The sequence below is a fragment of the Vigna radiata genome, chromosome 9 (assembly GCF_000741045.1).
Source record: "Vigna radiata var. radiata cultivar VC1973A chromosome 9, Vradiata_ver6, whole genome shotgun sequence".
Lineage (NCBI taxonomy): Eukaryota > Viridiplantae > Streptophyta > Magnoliopsida > Fabales > Fabaceae > Vigna > Vigna radiata.
This window is the reverse complement of record NC_028359.1, coordinates 10,407,181-10,429,114: the sequence shown is the minus strand read 5'-3', so window position 1 is coordinate 10,429,114 and position 21,934 is coordinate 10,407,181. Positions and strand designations below refer to the sequence as shown.

At 33.5% G+C, this 21,934-nt stretch overlaps 3 protein-coding genes and 1 pseudogene across 4 annotated transcripts; all 4 read right to left on the bottom strand.

Moving 5' to 3' along the window:
- Window positions 1–436: 436 nt before the first annotated feature.
- LOC106773919 (disease resistance protein RLM3-like) lies at window positions 437–3,070 on the bottom strand. The gene is made up of 3 exons (XM_014660687.2): window positions 2,485–3,070; window positions 927–1,148; window positions 437–813 (listed from the first exon to the last, which is right to left on the bottom strand). Exons 1-2 carry the CDS (start codon window positions 2,982–2,984, stop codon window positions 1,109–1,111), a joined length of 540 nt encoding a protein of 179 aa, XP_014516173.1. The 5' UTR covers window positions 2,985–3,070; the 3' UTR covers window positions 437–813; window positions 927–1,108.
- A 353-nt stretch (window positions 3,071–3,423) lies between these two features.
- LOC106773303 lies at window positions 3,424–5,534 on the bottom strand. The gene is made up of 3 exons (XM_014660007.1): window positions 4,303–5,534; window positions 4,042–4,222; window positions 3,424–3,663 (listed from the first exon to the last, which is right to left on the bottom strand). The coding sequence occupies exons 1-3, from the start codon at window positions 5,532–5,534 to the stop codon at window positions 3,424–3,426; spliced, it is 1,653 nt and encodes a 550-aa protein (XP_014515493.1).
- Window positions 5,535–11,967: 6,433 nt separating this feature from the next.
- On the bottom strand, window positions 11,968–14,680 carry LOC106773706 (disease resistance protein TAO1-like). Of its 2 annotated transcripts, none has more exons than XM_014660446.2 (4): window positions 14,157–14,680; window positions 12,973–14,053; window positions 12,527–12,811; window positions 11,968–12,430 (listed from the first exon to the last, which is right to left on the bottom strand). In XM_014660446.2, the coding sequence occupies exons 1-4, from the start codon at window positions 14,654–14,656 to the stop codon at window positions 12,140–12,142; spliced, it is 2,157 nt and encodes a 718-aa protein (XP_014515932.1). In that variant the 5' UTR covers window positions 14,657–14,680; the 3' UTR covers window positions 11,968–12,139. The 2 variants fall into 2 exon arrangements, with proteins under 2 accessions (XP_014515932.1, XP_022641968.1); XM_022786247.1 differs by having other exon boundaries at window positions 12,324–12,441.
- A 2,425-nt stretch (window positions 14,681–17,105) lies between these two features.
- Window positions 17,106–19,861, bottom strand: LOC106773774 (annotated as a pseudogene).
- Window positions 19,862–21,934: the final 2,073 nt, after the last annotated feature.

Here is a 21,934-nt window from a genome sequence, read left to right as displayed (position 1 = left end):
AAAAAATAATATTTAAAAGTAATGTATGTGTAGCAAAAAAGTTGAATCATTCAATAGTAATTATATTGGTTCATCTCATTCTGAATAACGTTGAGTTCTTATCATGCCAATTGCTGTTTTACAGAATAATATTAGGTAGCAAAACAAAACAGAGGAAATAAAATTCTGAAAGAGATAGAATATAGGAGTTGAAATAAAAGTGATCGTTATTATTTTCAATATGCACGGCCAATTACTTATAATACTTACAGTAACCAAAAAAGTTAATTGAGATTCTGGCAAACTAATTTACTGTTATTATTCTCCCGAAGTTTAGGAACATTTATTTTCACTAAAAAACTTTATTCAAAACAAAAAAAATAAAGTAAATACAGATGACAAGTGGAGTATAAAATCAAACATTTACCAATAATCCTTCAAATTCAACGTAGGGATTTATATCTGCTAATTTTTGAGCTTACAATTTAAAAGGATGTTTGTTTCAGTGTTCTATTCTGAGCAATTATAGTTAAAAAGGATTCCACCTGCATTATATTTTTTCTAATGGCCTAAGCTTCGAACAACCAGATAGGATGAGAGTTTTTAAAGATGTCAACTTATATACCTTTCTTGGAAGATAGCTTAGACTTGTGCAATCCTTCAAATTTATCACTCGTATGCTGGAAAGATCAGCAATGGATTGGTGTACCCTGCGTAAATTTGGACAATCTTTTAAAATAAGTTGTTCAAGACTTGGTAGTCCTGAAAAGTCAAAAGTGTTTCTCTCAAGAACTTGGAGTGACTAAGATTAAGGAATTTTAACCGCTCTAAAACCTGCAACCAAAAGATTAGCTAAGATAAGAAAAGCAATAGTTAGAAGTGGAACCAATAATACTATTTCTATCTTAACCTATGAGTTTTAAAAGAAAAGGGCATGTAATGAATACCACGCGTTGTTGCCAGACGAGATGGAGATGACTATGCTTGAAATCAATTGCAATTACATTTTCCAAATGAAAGTTCTTTGGAATGTATGTATAAGGAAACCCTAGCCAACAAATCCATCTCAGTTGTTTAGAAATGTGCCCATAATCTCCACTAATTTGTACATTATCAAGGCTTAGCAGTATTAGTCTATGCATTTCCTTGAAAGAATGAGCTTCTGTCCCCTGTGATGAGTATAGCAAAGAAAAGCAATTTAGAATTCCCCGAGTAATTATTGATTCTTGAGACTTTGAGTTTAACAAGTTAACAACACATGGATTACACTTAAAAAGAAAACACTTTCAAACAAAGTTTCATAATCATATAAAGAAGAACATTCTTTATAAGTACATCTTCTACATCTGCTGCATCATACTGAAAACACAATCGACTCCTTTTCCCCGTTTCTCTGGGCATTCTTGACGAATAATTTTTCTTCCCATCTCTTGTAACAAAGGATGCATTTGAAGTTTGTTGTTGCTTTCAAGTTTTATGAGTCCACGCTCTATGAGAACTGTTATTCCAATATCAGCATGTAGTCCACACCCATTTAATATCTCTGTCACATACTCTCTTTCTTTGCCAATAAAGAAACAATATACATAAAGAAATATATCCTTTTCCGTATCAACTAAATCTTCAAAAATTATTTCTAATACGTACAAGGGTCTATTCCGGGGAATTCTGTGTAGTTTTAACAATACACTTTCCCACACTTCTATTGTCCTATCACATAAACAGGAACCAATGAACGGAAGAGATACCGGTAGTCCTCCACAATAAACAACGACTTTTCTTGCGAGTTCACTCCATTCTTTTCTTGGTTTTGCTTCTCTAAAGGCATGCCAGCTAAAAAGCTCAAGTGACTCATTTTCGTTCAAAAGATGCGTTTGATAAACATAATTAACTTCGAGTCTGTTCAGCAGGCAATCATATCCAGTTGTAATGATTATCACAGTTCCTTGACCGAACCATTCACAACTCCCGTGTAGGTTTTCTAATTGGCTAGAGTAATCAACGTTATCAAGCACAATGAGCAACTTTTTTCCGGAAAATCCATTCTGGATCATAGCTCTTCCCATCTCAACGCTTTTCACCTCCAACTTGTATTTTAGGACATCAGAAAGAAGTTTTTCTTGCAAAGCAACATACCCTCTATAACGAATAAACTCAATAAAACTCTTACCAATGAATTGACGATAAATTCGATTGTAGATGGCTTTGGCTATGGTTGTTTTACCTGATCCTCCCATTCCCCATATTCCTATCATACACACTTTGGAGGATTCATTTTCAATACATTTAATCACTTCTTCCACGCGGGAATCTAATCCAACAGGATATTCGGTAATAAACAAGTCTTTATAGTCCAGTAATGTCTTAACGCGGTTAACAATTACGTCTACAAGTTCAGCATCATGCCTTCAAGATGATAATGTGTTACCAAAATTAAAACACAGCCTTAACATGTGCTTCATTCACTCTCAAACCAAAGAAAGTAGGAAGGATTCATTTGTTTACCTGAAATCTCTGATATCCCAACCAGTCATACCTGCAGTTGTGGTGAGCGCATGGCTCCAGCTGGACAACGCATGTTCCACTTGTTCTGCTGAATAGATTTTGTGTGCAGCTTCTTCCAACGCTTTTCCAAAATCATCCTTCTGATGACGTACATCCAATGGGTCAATCTCGTAAAATACGGGCAGAACTATTTGGCCAAATGTTTGGTGACATTCAATGATTTTTTCAAGCTCAAGAAGACAGCAGGTAGATTCAGCGTATGATTTGGAGAAAACAATTATTGTAATCTTAGTGCCTCCTATTGCTCGAATATGCTCTTCCACCTTCATTCCTTGTTGCAGATTCTCCTGGCTAATAAAAGTTTTGACTTGAGCTTGTAAAAGGACAGAGTGGAGATGAGAAACAAACCTTCTACCGATGTCTTCTCCACCAAAGTTGATGAACACATCGTGTATGAAATGGGGTTCTGATGTTAAGAAGGATGAAGATGCAAACTCCATCGAAGTAATTGAAGTCAACTCTTCAAAGATAAAGCGATAATGTTAAAGATTAATATGTTTTAGATGTAGTATTGATGTGTGTTATCAGTCACCCATAATCAAATACCATTTATATTTTATATTTTTTCTCCTGAACCCATCTAGGTATGCATACTTCATTTTTTTGACCTCCGTATTAAATTTTTAGAAAGACATTTAAGAGTTGCAAGATTGTGAAACTCGAAAATTTACGTAAACTCGTGAGAGTCTAGTAAACTAGACTCATAAACTCGACTAATAAACTCGTAAGAATTTACTTTACATGGGAAAAAGAATATAAATAACATCATAATTCAAATAAGATAACAAAATTATATAAATTGAAATACATAAGTTCATATAAATATTATTCATAAAAATATAATGTAAAACATAAATTGAAATGTCAAAGTCTCTATGCCTAATTCTCTAATCCTCTAATAATGGCATCATCATCTCCATCTTCATCCTCATCTAACTCTTCCTCTTCCTCTTCCTCTGATGAATGTTGTGTATCCTTATTGTTCCCAAATGTTATGTTATCAAGATCAAGAGCATCTAGAGTAGGATCTCTTGTTGCTCCATCTAAGTGAACATTTTCACCATCATTTTCACCTTCAACTTGATCAATCTCAACAACATCATCTGCCTCTTTAGCTATCTATTAATCATCTGATTCAATGTCATCTAATGAAAGAGCTATAGGTTGTCTACTTTTCAGCTTTTCTCTTTGTATGAACCTAAAATGAAATATAATATTTTTTAGTGAAGATATAAACATAATAAATTAATTTATAAATTAAAAATAATTTAAATTACCATTTCAAATGAGCTCCAATTGCGCTCACATTAAGAAGAACTACAAGTCAAGCTTAGAATTCGAATAACAAATCTCTTCAACTCCGGAGTTCCATCACCAAACATGTCCTACCATTCCCTAGGATTTAACTCTTTCTTACACTCCTTTGCATCTTCCATTCCAAAAAGTCCTCTAGCATTATGAAATTCAACAATTTGTAAATTAATTTTTCTTTTCTACCATATCTGGTATCAATCTTCTCATGCAAAAATACAATCCTTCTTTCACATCTCCACCATCATCAGATCTAAATTTAGGTTCATAGTGGAAATAAGGGTTTAGAAAATAGGAAGCTGCATGCAAAGGCCTATGAAGTTGATTATCCCATCGAGCATCAATTGTTCTCCAAACCTCTTCATAACTACATCAATTATGCTATATCAGAAATAATTTCACACATAATTAATTAAACATTGAATAAGTAAAAGTTTGAAAATTTACCTCTTTTTGATATTGTTAAAGTTAGACTTGATCTTCTCTTTTGCACAATCCATCTCTTCATAAAGGAAATCTGTTGTGGGTTTTACATCTGAGTCTACTAATCTTAAGACCACCATAAGAGGGGCAACAACTTTTAGGCATGTGGAGACATTCTTCCAGAACTGGCTATCTAATACCACATATTCTACTTTTCTGCCAATTTGTGAAGTTCCAAACTTGCTTGTCTTCCACTCTTCAGAGCTAAACATTGTCAACAATGATGCCTTTAATTCATGAAGACAAGCAAGAGTTAAATAAGTTGTGGCAAATCTAGTCACACCCGGTCTTATCAAGTCTCTACCTTTAGTGAATTTTTTCAACAAGGAAATCAACATTGATCTTCCATAAATGTAAGTCGTAATTTGTCTTCCCTTCTTAATTGTCAATTCATGGACCTTTAAATTCTTTTCAAAATCTTCAAATATCAAATCAATGCAATGTGCTGCACATGGAGTCCAATACAATCTTTCCCTCTTTTGCATCAACAACTCTCCACCTGCCTTGAAATTTGCAGCATTATCAATGACAACTTGAACAACATTTTCCTCTCCAGCAAACTCAACAACATCATCTAACATTTTGAAAACTTTATCAACTATTTTTGATATGTCTGAAGTGTCAAGTGAATAAAGAAAAATCGTCCATTTAGGACTATTCACCAAGAAGTTGCAAATATAACGTCCTTTTCTATCTGTCCAACCATCATACATAATTGTACATCCAATTCTCTTCCACTCCTCCTTATAATCCTCAAGGATTTCATCTGTTTTATTCACAACTTGTTTCAACAACTTTTCTCTAATGTCATGATAAGATGGTGGTTTGTATCCAACTCCATACTTATTAATCATTTCACACATCTTTGCAAATGTTGGATTTCTAATTACATTAAAAGGAATGAAACTGGTGTAAAAGAATTCAGCCACTTGAGCATCAACTTCTTCTTTGTATCCTGTTTTCATCATTTGATTTATAGTTGCTTGGACTCCCCCCTTGCTAGTAGTAGCAACTTTTTGTTTTCCTTTATAACCGAATACCTTGTGTCCTCCTTCAAGACTCTCATTCTCTTCCTCATCTTCACCGATATTTATCTTTCTTTTCTTTGATGATGCATTCTTAGCTTCTCCAACTATTTTTATCATCAAAATTTTTATTTCATCTAAAACAGAAGCACAAGATTCAGAATCCTCCATTGTTCCAACAATATGGTGTTTAAATCTAAATATACCTCCACTCACAATCTTTGAACAATATTTACATTTCACTTTTCTTCCATTATTGTTAATGTCAAACTCATGTTTCCATCCAATATCAAATCGATTTCCTGGAGATTTTTACTTATACTCTTAGTGGATAAAAATGTAGTTGCATTAATTTCCGTTGAATTTGATGTATTTCTAGACATGATACTCTAAATTTTTTCACTAAAAAATCAATAACAAAAGAACTCATTTAATATTAAATATTTTTTTACATATTAAAATAATAAAACAAACACTGCAATATACAAAGTAATTTTTATTATAAAATCAAAACTTTAGTTATATTATAATAAAAGCACACATTTATAGTGAAAATTTTTATTATAAAATCAAAACATCTTTTATATAATTAATAAAAGTATATTATAATAAAAATAAACAATACATCACGGAACCTCTCATTTCTTTAATCAAAATATTTATTATAAAATCAAGATATCTATTATATAATATGAATAAAATATATATATATATATATATATATATATATATATATATATATATATATAAAATAAGATAAGAGTACAAAGACATCACGTCATCTTTTTTAATCAAATTAATGTGTATTGTATTGTGGCAGGTTATAGTCACATCACCTTTAATGAAAATTTTTTTACAAGTCACGAGCATTTGAATGGGCATTTGAATGAAAACTTAAAATATTAAAAAAAGAAACCACTTCTTAAAACACAACTCTAGAAGCTTTTGAAACGGAAATTATTTTACTCATCATCACCACTAGGGGACACCACACAAGAACACAAGAATGACGACAATAAGAACGTCGATGATCACGAAGGCGAACAAGGTGCGACCACGAGCAAGGCGAATAACGATCGTAAATGAGTCGAACGACGAGCGACGACTACGACAGTGAGTATGAACCAGGCCACCAAAGCGCAACGACGAGACCACGAACAGCGACCACGAACGCAGACATTGGTGAAGTGAAGCACAACGAAGAAGATGACCCTAATCAGATCATTAAATACTAATCTCAATGAAATCTTCTTAATCCTTTTTAAGTCTTTTAAACTTGCCAAAACACGACAAAATTACGATTTTATACGATTTTACTGAGTTCACTAACGAGTTTAACGAGTTTACTTGGAAACCGAGTTTACAACCAATTTAACTCGGCAAACATGACTAAAAACGCAAACTCATCCGAGTTAACGAGTTAACTCGCAAGTTTGATAACCATGGTTGCAACTATTCACTTTCGATTTCAAATAAAAATTTTAAATATTAAAATATTTATGTTGTTTGAATAAAGTTTTTTAAAAAAATTACGATATTATATCAAAATTATTAAAAAGATTTAGAAAAAATTAAAAATTATAGGTAAATATGCAGTCGGTAATATTTACCAACAGAAATCTATATCTATTGGTAATTATCAAAGAAAAAGTCCATCGGTAATTACTAAAGAAAAAAATTTCGTCAGTAAATGATGCGAACCGATTCACCTGCTTCCTCATTTCTCTTTTTCTTCTTTGTTCTTTTAGCTTTCCATTTTTTTTTTCTGTATCCTTCTTAACCTCCTCCACAAAGGTACCACACCTCAATGGAGAGAGCTTCCAAAACTAAAACGATAAAACCTCAAATAAAAGATAATCAAAAATGAAAAATTGGAAGGTATCAAAGGAAAGGGAAGATCAACTTCGTCTGATCTGCGATGATTATACATGGCTCGCGATTTGCATCTTTAATGTGCTTGCCAACCGAGGCTGTAGCCAAATAAGAACACATGATTTCTAACTCTAGTGTTGGCTAGGGTTTTTATGTGGACTTATTGGAGAAGAAACCCTTAATGGTTTCTAAATTGAAAAAGATGAAGATGGTATCTTATGGATTTTACTTTGTGCACCTCTCTAAAATTAATCTTTGCACCTCCACATGTGATATCTTGTAGAAAAATGGTGAACGTTTTAGGTTCAGTTTTTCATACACGTTACATATTTGGGTGAAAAATTTGTCGCTCTTTTTATCCACAGACTTATTGATGAAAAAGTTCATTGGTAATAGGAATTTTAAATTATTTACGAATTTTAAGATTTAAACTTATAGACAAATTTTACCTTTTGAAATATCCATCAACAAATGAAATGAAATTCTATTATCGAAAAAATTTTCCATATGTAAAATTCATCGGTAATACACTAGTGCAAAAATGTTGTTTAATGTCACCCCTTAGATGTCGGGGATATCCCAACTGACGTCTATATGTCTGACAGGTGGGTGAAAATTCATTTCGTTCAGACATATAGACGTCAGTTTGGAAGGGCCCTGACATTTATATGGCGGAAACTAATGGCTATTCACCTACCTGTCAGACATATAGACGTCAGTTGGGAGAGCCCCGACGTCTAAAATACGATAAATGTCGGGGAGCCTTCTAACTAATGCCTATATGTCAGTCAAGTAGGTGAATAGTCACTCTTTTTCGCCTTATAAACATCGGAGTTCGCCACGCTGATGTCCATATACAATTATAGACATTAGTGGCCTTAGTAACTAATGTCTATAATTTGACCAGGTATGTGAAAAGTCATTCGTTTCCGTCAACTAGACGTCTCATCCCACCAAGTCGACGTCTATATATAACACATATATTAATTTTAAAATCAAATGGACATCATATTAGTGAGGCGCCCGACGTATATGCGATTATAGACGTCGGGTTTGTGGGCAACTGAGGTCTAATTTCTTGTTAAATAATCAGTGCGAACCAACAATTTCATCGTCTTCCTTTGCCTTTTCTCTCCGTTGCACTGCATTTCCAGGTGCGTTTGATCTCTTGCGAACCATTTAAAGTTGTTTTTACTCCAATTAAGGTAATATTTGATGTATTATCTTTCATTTGAACCGATTAAAATGAGTTTTTGTTGTGTTTTGGTACGGTTTTTCTTGTGTCTTTGGGTAGCGTAGTGCACCTTCTCCCTTTGCAAGTTTCCAACCTGAAGTCGAACCTGGGTCCTTGCATAGTGTCATTCCAACCGCCAAAGAAAAATAATACAATGACACCGTATTCTCACCGTATTCTTTTTCATTGGCGGTCGGAATGAACCCAAGCAACGACCCAGGTTCGTCTTTGGGTTGAAATGCCATAAGAGATGCAAAAGACGCAATTTTTTATATGAAGAAACTAGCATAGGAAGGAGGTGCTACTACGCTACCCAAAGACACGAGGAAAACTGCACCAAAACACAACGAACACTTCATAGACATCGGTTAATGCATTATTGATCGACGTCTATAGTGCCCTTAGACGTCGGTTAGTGCAATGTTTGACGTCTTTATAGACGTCGCACATGTCAATTAATCGACGTCTATAGTGCCCTTAGACGTCGGTTAATGCAATGTCTGACGTCTTTATAGACGTCGCACTTGTCACTAAACCGACGTCGATAACGATGTTGCACCTGCAGATATCCGACGTCCTATTGACGTCACCCATAAAGACGTTGGTTTGGGAGGTGATGTTAAAAGGCCAAAATAACTGACATCCAAAGCCCTTTTTGCACTTGTGATAAGAATTTTAAATTATTGATGAATTTAAGGTTTAAGCTAGAAAGCCTTAGTTTTTAAGTGGAAAAAGTGCTAAAGAAAGATTGAGTGTTTGAGGAAGAAAGAGTGAGATGGTCACCCTTGCAAACAATGTATCCATGCCTTAGTTGACAAAGAAAGTCAAGTATGATAATTGGAGACTGTAGATGAAGGTTGTTCTTGGACTGTGGGATGTAGTTGAAAGCTAGCAGACATTGCAGAACAGACAGTTCTCAGGTTGTTGCGTCACTAATACAAAAAACACTTTTGAAATCGCCTAATATGTTTTGATTTCAAGAAAAATTATACCTTTCAAAATGCAATGGCTTTTTTGAAAATTTTTGCACAATTATATATAGACTTCGATTCTAAAATAGCCGAAGCCTATACTGATATAGGCTTCAATTCTAAAATAGTTATGTAAATATTTTCAAAAATGCCACCTACAACATTTTTGAAAATACTTCCAAAACTCTAGGCCTTAGTTTTTTAAAGAGCTAAAGGCTATAATTCCATAAATATTTTCAAAAATTCCACTAGTGACACTTTTAAAAGTATTTGCATAATTATAAGCTTTAGTTCTTTAAATAATCGAAACCTATTCGTCTAATAGGGTTAAATTACATTCCCATCATAGCTTTTGCATTTGCATCACTGCACTACTCCTCAATTGCAGAGCCATTATGCCCTTTTCCTTCACGCTACATCATTCCTCCATGTCGCCACTTTCAGTACTACTCTCCTCCCTTCCATTCCTCGTAGCCAACGCGACGTATGTCACCAAATCGCCACGAGCCCCCCTTTCCTTCCTATTTTGAAAGAAACTAAAAGTTCATTCTCTCGTCTTGTTTTTTTCTATTTCATAATTCTTTCTTCCTAATGTAGGTATTTTTAACGTGAGGGGTGAGAAAGGTGGTGGTGACTTTATTTGTTGGTGGGGAGCATAATGGCTCTACGGTGGTTTTAGGTGAAAAATACTAAGAAGGTGAGGATAGAAGAAAATGAAGCCATATTTTTTTGAAAAAATATAGGGAATAGGCTTCAGTTCAAGAAACTAAAGCATAAAGTAAAGGATATGCTTCAGTTATGACCCGAAGCCTAAAATTCTACATTTTTTACCTTCTCTGAATATGCTTTGGTTAAAGAACCAAAGTATAATCTCCAAAATAATCGGTGTCGAAGCCTTTACCTACAACAGTGTGTTGAGAAAAACACAAGTGAAGGAAAAAACAACTTTGTACGTGTTGTATCGAGCTATGAAAGAGTCTGACCAGAAGAAGATAGAAAACACTATGTCTTCAAATGAAGCAAGTATCATTAAGGAGTTTTTATGGCTTGTAAAGTAGTTAGGTTGTCAAGTGAATTTGGTTTTTCAAGACAAGCAAGACTCACTAAAAAGAAAGGATATCAGATAATGTATATGCAACAAGTTACTCAATTTCTTAATCCCCTTTTCATTCTTTTGCTTACCTCTTTACAGGCTATGATAATCATTATAACATTGAAAATGTTAAAAATATGTCAGTCACGATATTTTCAAATACATTTTTCGACGGGCCAAAATTCATCGGTAAATATGCAGTTGGTAATATTTACCAATGGAAATTTATATCCATTAGTAATTACCAAAGGAAAAATCCATCGTTAATTACCAAAGGAATAATTCGTCAATATATGTTGCAAACCGATTCACCTTCTTCCTTTTCTGTATCCTTCTTAACCTCCTTCGTAGAGGCACCACACCTCAAAGGAGAGAGTCCATCTTCATTCCAAAACTAAAATGATAAAACTTCAAATAAAAACTAATTAAAAATGAAAAATCAAAAGTTATTAAAGGAAAGGGAAGATCAAGTTTGTCTTATTTGCGATGATTATACGTGGCTCGCGATTTGCATCTTTATGGTGCTGTAATGGAAGTTTGATGGTGAACATCGATGCTACTTCAACGACATTCTATTATGTGTGAACTGGCGTCATGGTAAAGCTTGCATATGCTTTCGCAATTGTTAGGTTCATATTCAGGTGCTTGCTGCAAATGGTGGTCGGGTGGCTCATAGAGATTTGATGTTGAACGGTGGTTGTAGTGCGGTGTTTCTCTCACGGTTTCATGTATGGATTACGTCATTGCCAAGCCCAATCAATTTGAGTCCTTGACGACGACGAAACAATGCACAAGTCCTTGACGACGACTAAAATATAACTTCCACCAATGTTACCAATGTTGTTTTATGATACATGAACTAAATATTTTATAATTTAGTTAAGACACTAAACATAATTTTTCATGGTTAAAAAAAAACATATTTGAAAGTAATGTACGTGTAGCAAAAAAGTTCAATCATTCAACAGTAATTAATTATATTGGTTCATCTCATTCTGAATAACGTTCAGTTCTTATGATACCAATTGCTCTGTTACATAATAATATTAGATAGCAAAACAAAACAGAGGAAATAAAATTTTGAATGAGATAGAATATACATGTTGAAATAAAAGTGATCATTATTAGAAGGAACTTTTTCGTAATAATTCTTTTACAATAGTCACATATCATTATTCTATTTCATTATTTTATTAATTTATTTGAATTTATTATTAAAAACATATTTAAAACAAATTAATCACAAATCATTACATATATACACAGTTTTAAAATATTATAAAAAAATTGTTAAAAAACATCTTCCTTTTTTTCAATAAACCGGTCCATTACTTATAATACTTACCGTAACCAAAAGAGCTAATTGAGATTCTCGCAAACTAATTCACTGTTATTATTCTGCCAAAGTTTAGGAACATTTATTTTGACTAAAAAACTTTATTCAACAACTAAAACAAAAAAATAAAGTAAATAAAGATGACAAGTGGAGTATAAAAGCAAATATTTACCAATAATCCTTCAAATTCAACGTTGGGATTTATATCTGATAAATTTTGAGCTTACATAATGTAAAAGGACGTTTGTTTCGGTGTTCTATTCTCAGCAATTATAGTTTCAAAGGATTTTCCAATGAGTCAAGCTTCGAACAACCAGATAGGATGAGAGTTTTTAAAGATCTCAACTTATATATCTCTATTGGGAGATAGCTTAGACTTGTGCAATCCTTCAGATTTATCACTACTATATTGGAGAGATCAGCAATGGATTGGTGTACCTTGAGCAAACTTGGACAATCTTTTAAAATGAGCTGTTCAAGACTTGGTAATCCCCGAAAGTCTGGTGTTTCTTTCAAGTATTTGGAGTGACTAAGATTAAGGAATTTTAACCGCTCTAAAACCTACAAACATACTTTACAGAAGATTAGGGAAGTAAATGTAAAAAGAATGCAATAGTTAGAACTGGAACCAATAAAAGAAAAGGGCGTAAAGAATACCTGGGGTTTTTTCCAGAGTGGTTGTTTCCAAATGAGTTGAAGATGACTATGCTTTAAATCCATTGCAATTACATTTTCCAAATTAAAGTTGTTTGGAATGTATCTATAAGGAAACCCTCGCCAACAAATCCATCTCAGTTGTTTAGAAATGTGCCCATAATTTCCACTAAGTTTTACATTATCAAGTTGTAGCAGTCTTAGTCTCTTCATTTCCTTGAAAGCATGAGCTTCAAACCAATCTCCAATGCTGGAATGAAGTTTCAGGGACAATATAGCTTTTGTCCCCTGTGATGAGTATAGCAAAGAAAAGCAATTTAGAAATCCCTGAGTAATTATTGATTATTGAGACTTAATGTTGAGTTTAACAAGTTAACAACACACGGATTACACTTAAAAAGAAAACACTGTCAAACAAAGTTTCATAATCATGTAAAGAATGTTCTTACAGTATTCTTATTCAGTACATCTTCTACATCATCCGGAAACCACAATCGACTCCTTTTCCCCGGTTTCTCTGGGCATTCTTGACGAATAATTTCTCTTCCCATCTCTTGTAGCAAAGGATGCATTTGAAGTTTGTTGTTGCTTTCAACTTTTATGAGGCCACGTTCTATGAGAAGTGTTATTCCAATATCAGCATGTAGTCCACACCCATTTAATATCTCTGTCACATACTCTCTTTCTTTGCCAATAAAGAAACAACATACATCCAGAAATATATCCTTTTCCGTGTCACGTAAATCTTCAAAACTTATTTTTAATACGCTTAGAAGTTCATTCGGGGGAATTCTTTGTAGTTTCAATAATACACTTTCCCACACTTCAATTGTCCTATCACATAAATAGGAACCAAGGAACTCAAGAGCTAGCGGTAGTCCTCCACAATAAACAACGACGTTTCTTGCGAGTTCATACCATTCTTTTTCTGGTATTGCATCTCTAAATGCATGCCAACTAAAAAGCTTAAGTGACTCATTTTCGTTCAAAATATCCATTTTATAAACATAATTATCTCTGAATTGGTTCAGCAAGTGAAAATCTCTACTAGTAACGATTATGACAGTTCCTTGACCGAACCATTCACGACTCCCGCATAGGTTTCTTAATTGGTCAAAGTCATTCACATCATCCAGTACAATGAGCAACTTTTCTCGAGAAAAGCCATTCTCGACCATAGTTCTTCCCATCCCAACGCTTTTCACCCCCGGCTTGGATATTAGGACATCAGAAAGAAGATTTTCTTGCAAAGCAACATACCCTTCATAGCGAATATTCTGAATAAAACTCTTACCAATGAATTCACGATAAATTCGATTGTAGATGGCTTTGGCTAAAGTTGTTTTACCTGATCCTTCCCTTCCACATATTTCTATCATACACACTTTGGTAGTTTGATTTTTAATACATTTAATCACGTCTTCCACGCGGGACTCTAATCCAACAGGATATTCGGTAATAAATAAGTCTTTATAGTCCAGTAATGTGTTAACGCGGTTAACAATTACGTCTACAAGTTCAGCATCGTGTCTTCAAGATGATAATGTGTTACCAAAATTAAAACACAACCTTAACATGCATATGCTTAAATCACTCTCAAACCAAAGAAAGTAGGAAGGATTTATTTGTTTACCTGAAATTTCTGACATCCCAACCAGTCATACTCGCAGCTGTGTTGAGTGCACGGTTCCACTTGTACAACGCATANCTTCTGCCTGCAGTTTCTTCCAATGCTTTCCGAAAATCATCGTTTTGATGACGTACATCCAATGGGTCAATTTCGTAAAATACGGGCAAAACAATTTGGCCAAAAGTTTGGGGGCATTCAATGATTTTTTCAAGCTCAAGAAGACAGCAAGCAGATTCAGCGTATGATTTGGAGAAAACAATTATTGTAATCTTAGTACCTCCTATTCCTCGCATCTGCTCTTCCAGCTCCATTCCCTCATGCAGATTCTGCTGGCTAATAAAAGTTTTGACTTGATTTTGTAAAAGGACAGAGTGGAGATGAGACACAAACCTTCTACCGATGTCTTCTCCACCAAAGTTTATGAACACATCGTGTATGAAATGGGGTTCTGATGTTAAGAAGGATGAAGATGAAGATGATAAAGAAGAAGATGCGAACTCCATCGAAGGAATTGAATCAATTCTTTAAAGGTAACGCAATAATGTTAAAGATTAATATGTTTTATATGTAGTGTCGAAGGCGTTATGACTCACCCAATATCACTTTACTAAATTCCATTTATGTTTTATATTTTTCCTCCTGAACACATCTTGGTATGCATGGGTTAAATTTTTAGAAAGACACTTTAAGAGTTGCAATTGTTGACTTTCAATTTCAAAGAAAAACTTTAAATATTAAAATATTTATGTTGTTTAAGTAAGATTTTTAAAGAAATTACGATATTCTATCAAAACTATTAAAAANATTTAGAAAAGGAAACACTTAAATAATATTTAATTAAGATTTTAAAGGAAAACATTAGATGTTGTGTAGAGAATTCATAGTTTTTNGCTTTCTTTATTCTTTAATTCTAACACAATTTTTAATGGAAGATTTAGGTACNTCATATAATTTTTTTACGTTTCTTATGAAGCTGTGTCAAGGAGTTCATCATTTTTTTTAATTACGTGAAGAAACTATCNTCGTTAGATACCAAACTGCTTCCCTAAATGCCATCTTAAATCAACGAATTCTCCATCTTTAAGCATTAGTAAAAAATGACTATTTAAAAACACAGATACAAAGAATGAATTAGTACTCCTCACAGATTTGCTTTTGGCATCACTCCAAAAACTTCTTATCAATAAAAGTATTTTATGTGTATATAAACTCATATACATCTNTTATTTTTCCTAATGTGTAACTTTGTTTATACCCAACACAATACAACACATTATTCAAAAACAGAGAAGCGGTCTGAATATTAAATAGTTAAGCCAACACCTCTATGTTAAAACGTGCATACTTCACAATCATCTTCCTGGTGATGTTGGTGATTACTTACTTTTTATGGTTTAGTCTCCACCTTAAGTTTTATAATTTAGTTAATGCATTTTTTTTTCTAATAACTATGTTCGTTCAGTCTATAAGTGATAATAAGAGCCGAATCATTCATACAACTGATAACAATTTATAAAATACTTTTTCTCTGATTTTCATTTTTCTCTCTTGTTGTTGTACAGAGTACCCACTCTATTGACAAGAGTGATCATGGAAGAAGAAAAAAGGAGAACGTTTTAGAGGAAGAAGAAAAAAGTCTGAAAAAGAAGAAGGAAAGAAAGCTTATTTCGAAAAACTTTGTAAAATGTATTTCATATTCCGAAAATTTGTTTAGTAAGTATTATATATATTTTGTTAAATTTATTCCAGCAATCTTATTTTAGAATGCAAATCATTTGTTTAGAAAATTTTATTCTAAAATTCTGTTCAAAGAAATTTTAGAAAACTTATTTTGAAAATTTTCGAAACATATAATCTAGAAAACAAATTTGTTTATTTTGTTAAACAAACCTTTTTTAAATAAATAAATAAATACAAACAAAAAGGATCGTCATAGGTTTTAATGGTATACCTCATCACTCAATTATCATTACTTTACGATTTTCTTTTCCACAAATTTTATTATCAATTTTTTTAATTTTCGCATATTAAAAGTCTAATTAAGTAAGGACATATAATAAAACATAGTAGGAAAAACAAAGTAAAGTCAACATGATAAAGTCTATGAAAAGAATAGTGATAAAATGATATTGTTTTAGTTTTAGTTTTTAAACATTTTTTACATGTTATGATTCTCTTAGAAATCTAACGAAGTATTAAGATACACAGCAACAAAGAGTTGATGGTAAAATATGAAACGAAAAAACTAGAAACATAAAGTTTGTAGAATAATAATAGTTCAGTTATAAAATATATCAGTAGACTATATTATATGAATGAACCATGATTAGTCATTTTAATAATACTGGACGTTTATTAGCTAAACTCAAGAAAAAGTTAGTAGATACGAGGAAGAGTAGGAAAATTAGAATGCCTAATACTCGTTAAACATGAAGCATTCGTGAAGAAGAGTCTAAAATGTTGAATTATTCACTGTTGGCTCCACCTAAAGGACTAAGAGAATGAAGTTATTCAGTGGAGGACTAATGTGCAATGTCACGATAACCAAGGACAATATATGAATATGTTTGATTTTTAGCTATCAACTTCTGTGCAGACAAGAATTTAAAACTAGTAATAATGAAAAGTTGTGTTTGATTTTTTAAGAAAGTTATTTTCAATCAACTAAATTATACTTGGAGGGTTTCACACATGACAAAGGAAGTTCAGAGGTGACTAAAATATAATAACTTCCACCAATGATGTTTTATGATACATGAACTAAATATTTTATAATTTAGTTAAGAAACTAAACATAATTTTTCAAGGATAAAAAAATCATATTTAAAAGTAATGTATGTGTAGCAAAAACATTCAATAGTAATTATATTGGTTCATCTCATTCTGAATAACGTTGAGTTCTTATGATACCAATTGCTATTTTACAGAATAATATTAGGTAGCAAAACAAAAACAGAGGAAATAAAATTCTCAAAGAGATAGAATAAAAGCAAATATTTACCAATAATCCTTCAAATTCAACGTAGGAACTTATATCTTTTTGAGCTTAGAATTTAAAAGGATGTTTGTTTCAGTGTTCTATTCTCAGCAATTATAGTTAAAAAGGATTCAACCTGCATTATATCTTTTCCAATGGCCTAAGCTTCGAACAACCAGAGAGGATGAGAGTTTTTAAAGATCTCAACTCATATATCTCTCTTGGGAGATAGCTTAGACTTGTGCAATCCTTCAAATTTATCACTAGTATATTGGAGAGATCACCAATGGATTGGTGTACCTTGACCAAACTTGGACAATCTTTTAGAATGAGCTGTTCAAGACTTGGTAGTCTCGAAAAGTCTGGTGTTTCTTTCAAATATTTGGAGTGACTAAGATTAAGGAATTTTAACCACTCTAAAACCTACAAACATAGTTTACAAAAGATTAGGGAAGTAAATGAAAAAAAAGAATGCAATAGTTAGAACTGGAACCAATAATACTATTTCTATTTTAATTAACCTGGGGTTGTTTCCAGAGTGGTTGTTTCCAGAGGAGATGAAGATGACTATTCTTTAAATCAATTGCAATTACATTTTGCGAACGAAAGTTGCTTGGAATGTGTTTATATGGAAACCCTCGCCAACATATCCATCTCAGTTGTTGAAAAATGTTCCCAAAATCTTTACTAAGTTGTACATGATCAAGTTGTAGCAGTCTTAGTCTCTTCATTTTCTTGAAAACACGAGCTTCGAAGTAATCTGTGTCTGTTGAATGCAGTTTTAGGGACAATCCCTGGATAGCTTCAGTCCCCTGTGTAGAATATAACAAAGATAAACAATTGAGAAATTCCTATATAATTTTCGATTATTGATACTTAATGTTGAGTCTAAAAATTAACAACACATGGATTACACTTAAAAAGAAAAGACTTTCAAAAAATGTTTCAAAATTATATAAATAATGTTCTTACCGTATTCTCTTTTAGTACATCTTTTACGTCATTCTGAAACCACAATCGACTCCTTTTCCCCAGTTCCTTTGAGCATTCTTGATGAATAATTTCTCTTCCCATGTCTCGTAACAAAGGGTGCATTTGAAGTTTGTTGTTCCTTTCAACTTTTATGAGGCCACGCTCTATGAGAACTGTTATTCCAATATCAGCATGTAGCCCACAGCCATTTAATATCTCTGTCACATACTCTCTGTCTTTGCCAATAAAGAAACAACATACATCCAGAAATATATCCTTTTCCGTATCACGTAAATCTTCAAAACTTATTTTTAATACGCTAAGAAGATCATCCGGGGGAGTTCTTTGTAATTTCAACAATACACTTTCCCACACTTGTATTGTCCTATCACATAAACAGGAACCAAGGAACTCAAGAGCTAGCGGTAGTACTCCACAATAATCAACGACCTTTCTTGCGAGTAAACTCCATTCGTTTCTTGGTATTGCTTCTCTAAAGGCATGCCAACTAAAAAGCTCAAGTGACTCATTTTCGTTCAAAAGATGCGTTTGATAAACATAAACTTTGAGTCGGTTCAGCAGGCTAACATTTCTATTTGTAATGATTATCACAGTTCCTTGACCGAACGATTTAAGACTCCCGTATAGGTTTTCTAATTGGCCACCATTCACGTCATCAAGCACAATGAGCAACTTTTTTCGAGAAAATCCAGGATCATAGTTCTTCCCATCTCAAAGCTTTTCACCTTCAACTTGGATTTTAGGACATCAGAAAGAAGATTTTCTTGCAAAGCAACATACCCTTCATAACTAATATTCTCAATAAAACTCTTATCAATGAATTCATGATAAATACGATTGTAGATGGCTTTGGCTATGGTTGTTTTACCTGATCCTCCCATTCCCCATATTCCTATCATACACACTTTGCTGGATTCATTGTCAATACATTTAATCACTTCTTCCACGCGGGACTCTAATCCAACTGGATATTCGGTAATAAACAAGTCTTTATAGTCCAGTAATGTTTTAACGCGGTTAACAATTGCCTCTACAAGTTCAGCATCATGCCTTCAAGATGATAATGTGATACCAAAATTAGATCATAACCTTAACACATGCTTCATTCACTCTCAAACCAAAGAAAGTAGGAAGGATTCATTTGTTTACCTGAAATTTCTGATATCCCAACCGGTGATTCCTGCAGCTGTGGTGAGTGCACGGGTCCACTTGGACAACGCATGTTCCAGTTGTTCTCCTGAATAGCTTTTCTGTGCAGCTTCTTCCAACGCTTTTCCAAAATCATCCTTCTGATGATGTACATCCAATGAATCAATCTCGTAAAATACGGGCAGAACTATTTGGCCAAATGTTTGGTGGCATTCAATTATTTTTTCAAGCTCAAGAAGGCAGCTAGCCGATTCAGTGTATCATTTGGAGAAAACGATTATTGTAATCTTAGTGTGTCCTATTGCTCTCATGTGCTCTTCTAGCTTCATTCCCTCATGCAGATTCTGCTGGCTAATAAAAGTTTTGACTTGAGCTTGTAAAAGGAGAGAGTGGAGATGAGAAACAAACCTTCGACCGATTTCTTCTCCACCAAAGTTGATGAACACATCGTGTATGAAATGGGGTTCTGATGTTAAGAAGGATGAAGATGATGATGATGATAAAGAAGAAGATGCAAACTCCATCGAAGGAATTGAAGTCAACTCTTCAAAGATAAAGCGATAATTTTAAAGATTAATATGTTTCAGATGTAGTCTCGAAGTGTGTTATCACTCACCCACCATTTATATTTTATATTTTTCGTCCTGAACCCATCTCGCTTTCTTTATTCTTTCATTCTAAGACAAAAAAATTTAATGGAAGATTTAGGTACTTCATATAATTTTTTTTACTTTTCTCATGAAGCTGTGTCAAGGAGTTCATCGTTTTTTTAATTACGTGAATAAACTATCTTTGTTAGATACCAAACTGCTTCCCTAAAAGCCATTTTAAATCAACGAATGCTCCATCTTTAAGCATAGGTAAAATATGACAATTTAAAAACACGATACAAAGAAACTGAAATCTATTGTTAAAGAATGAATGTATAAACCAAGCAGCAATACAACACATTATTTGAGAAACCGAGAAGCAGTCTGAACATTAAATTACATTAGTTTTCTACATCATAATTTAATTAAAATTATTAAAGTGTATTGCAAATATAAAAGAATGTAAAAATTCCTAAGATAGAAGAATTGAAATGTAATACACATTCTAGAATATTGTACAAAAGCCTAAGATAGGAAAAAGAAAATCAAGAACATACATAGATAAAAATCTAGAACATTTTACATAATTTCTGACTAGCATGTTCTAGAATAATCCATGGGTCTACAAATATTCATGTACTCTACTATAGGCAAGACAACATCTATCACAACTAAGACAACTACAACACCTCTTCCAACTACTACTTCCATATTCTACTATCTCCACATTTTCTCTACATTATACTATCTCTACATTTTCTCTATTCATTTCACAACCTCAAAATACTAACAGTGGTACCAGAGCTACGTTCGGTCATTTACTAGATAGAGCTGTCAGGATTTTTTAAAGCCCTAAGGCTGACCCTGGCCCTTTTAATATTTGGCCCACTTTTATTGACCCACGTATTAGGGGGCTTTTTTTAAGCCCCCGGCCCCCAAAGCCCCTATCAAGTGGGTTGTGAGTGATTCAGGGCCGGGTTAGCCCCTACGATTATTCCCATTTTTCTTCAGAAGAACTACACTACGTGCAGTAAACGGCGGCACCTCCCCCTCATTTTCACTGCCCCTCCCTCCACCTCCTTCCGCCATCTCCCTCCGCCATTCTGGACCCCGGAGGAAACCTCCGCCCTCATCGACGCCACGACAAGTGGTACTTCCTCGGCCACACCAACCTCAAAGCCACCCACTGGCAAGGGGTTGCCGATGCCATCACTGCCCTGTGCCCCAACGCTTCCCCCACTGGCAAAACCGCCATCCAGTGCCGCCACAAAATGGTTCGAGCTCGTCGCGTATTTCAAGGGGTGGAATTTATGGTCGGAGACTTGTCTTTTATGTGTCCTGAGTTCATCCAGGTTCGTTATCATCATCATAATTTCTTTATCGCTCCTGTTTTGTGATTTTTGAGAAATTCTCAACCCTTATTTGAAGAAGAATGAAGAAAAAACTGTAAAACTAAATTTAATCTAATATCCAGATATATTCCCCTTACTTATCAAATGCCTGACGTTTTATTTATCAAATGTTTGATTTTTTTATTTATTTTTGGATATATTTGTGTATGAAATTTGAGTTCACTGATGTTGTTTTACAGTCAACTGCAAATGGTATTCCTGATCTTTAAAAGAAAAATATCGTGATGTTCTGAACAATGTTGCCAGTTTACCTGCATTTTTCTAGTTTCTAAAAATTGTCAATGGATTAGGAACGTTTTTGGTGAAGTTCTTTATGTAATTTTTCAGTTCTTACTGCGTTTAGATTGTCATATATGTAATTTACAAGTATATATATGACTTTCACCTGTTATGTTACAATGGAATACACCATCCAAGATTAAATACTATTTCAATGATCATTAAGGTGATGGACCCACCTCAGAGTTGAATGAAATTTGGTGGATGGTGTATACAAATTCAATGGAGAAGATTTGTTGAGAAGACTGAGAGGGAAGAGTATTTTGTTTGTGGGGGACCTTAATTCCTCAATCAATTCACGTATTCTGTCTCAAATAAATTATACATGAGCATATACAACCTATTCAAGTGGACCTCCAATATCTTCTGATTTGTGAGACT

What these genes read in the sequence shown, in the direction of transcription:
- LOC106773919 (XM_014660687.2), bottom strand. Translation starts at nt 2,984, where the DNA reads ATGGAGTTTGCATCTTCATCCTTCTTAACATCAGAACCCCATTTCATA. An exon ending in TGGGATATCAGAGATTTCAG is followed by an intron (nt 1,149 to 2,484) that starts GTAAACAAATGA and finishes TACTCATCACAG; the next exon opens with GGGACAGAAGCTCATTCTTT.
- LOC106773303 (XM_014660007.1), bottom strand. Translation starts at nt 5,534, where the DNA reads ATGGAGGATTCTGAATCTTGTGCTTCTGTTTTAGATGAAATAAAAATT. An exon ending in TTTAACAATATCAAAAAGAG is followed by an intron (nt 4,223 to 4,302) that starts GTAAATTTTCAA and finishes TAATTGATGTAG; the next exon opens with TTATGAAGAGGTTTGGAGAA. An exon ending in GAAGATTGATACCAGATATG is followed by an intron (nt 3,664 to 4,041) that starts GTAGAAAAGAAA and finishes GATGATTAATAG; the next exon opens with ATAGCTAAAGAGGCAGATGA.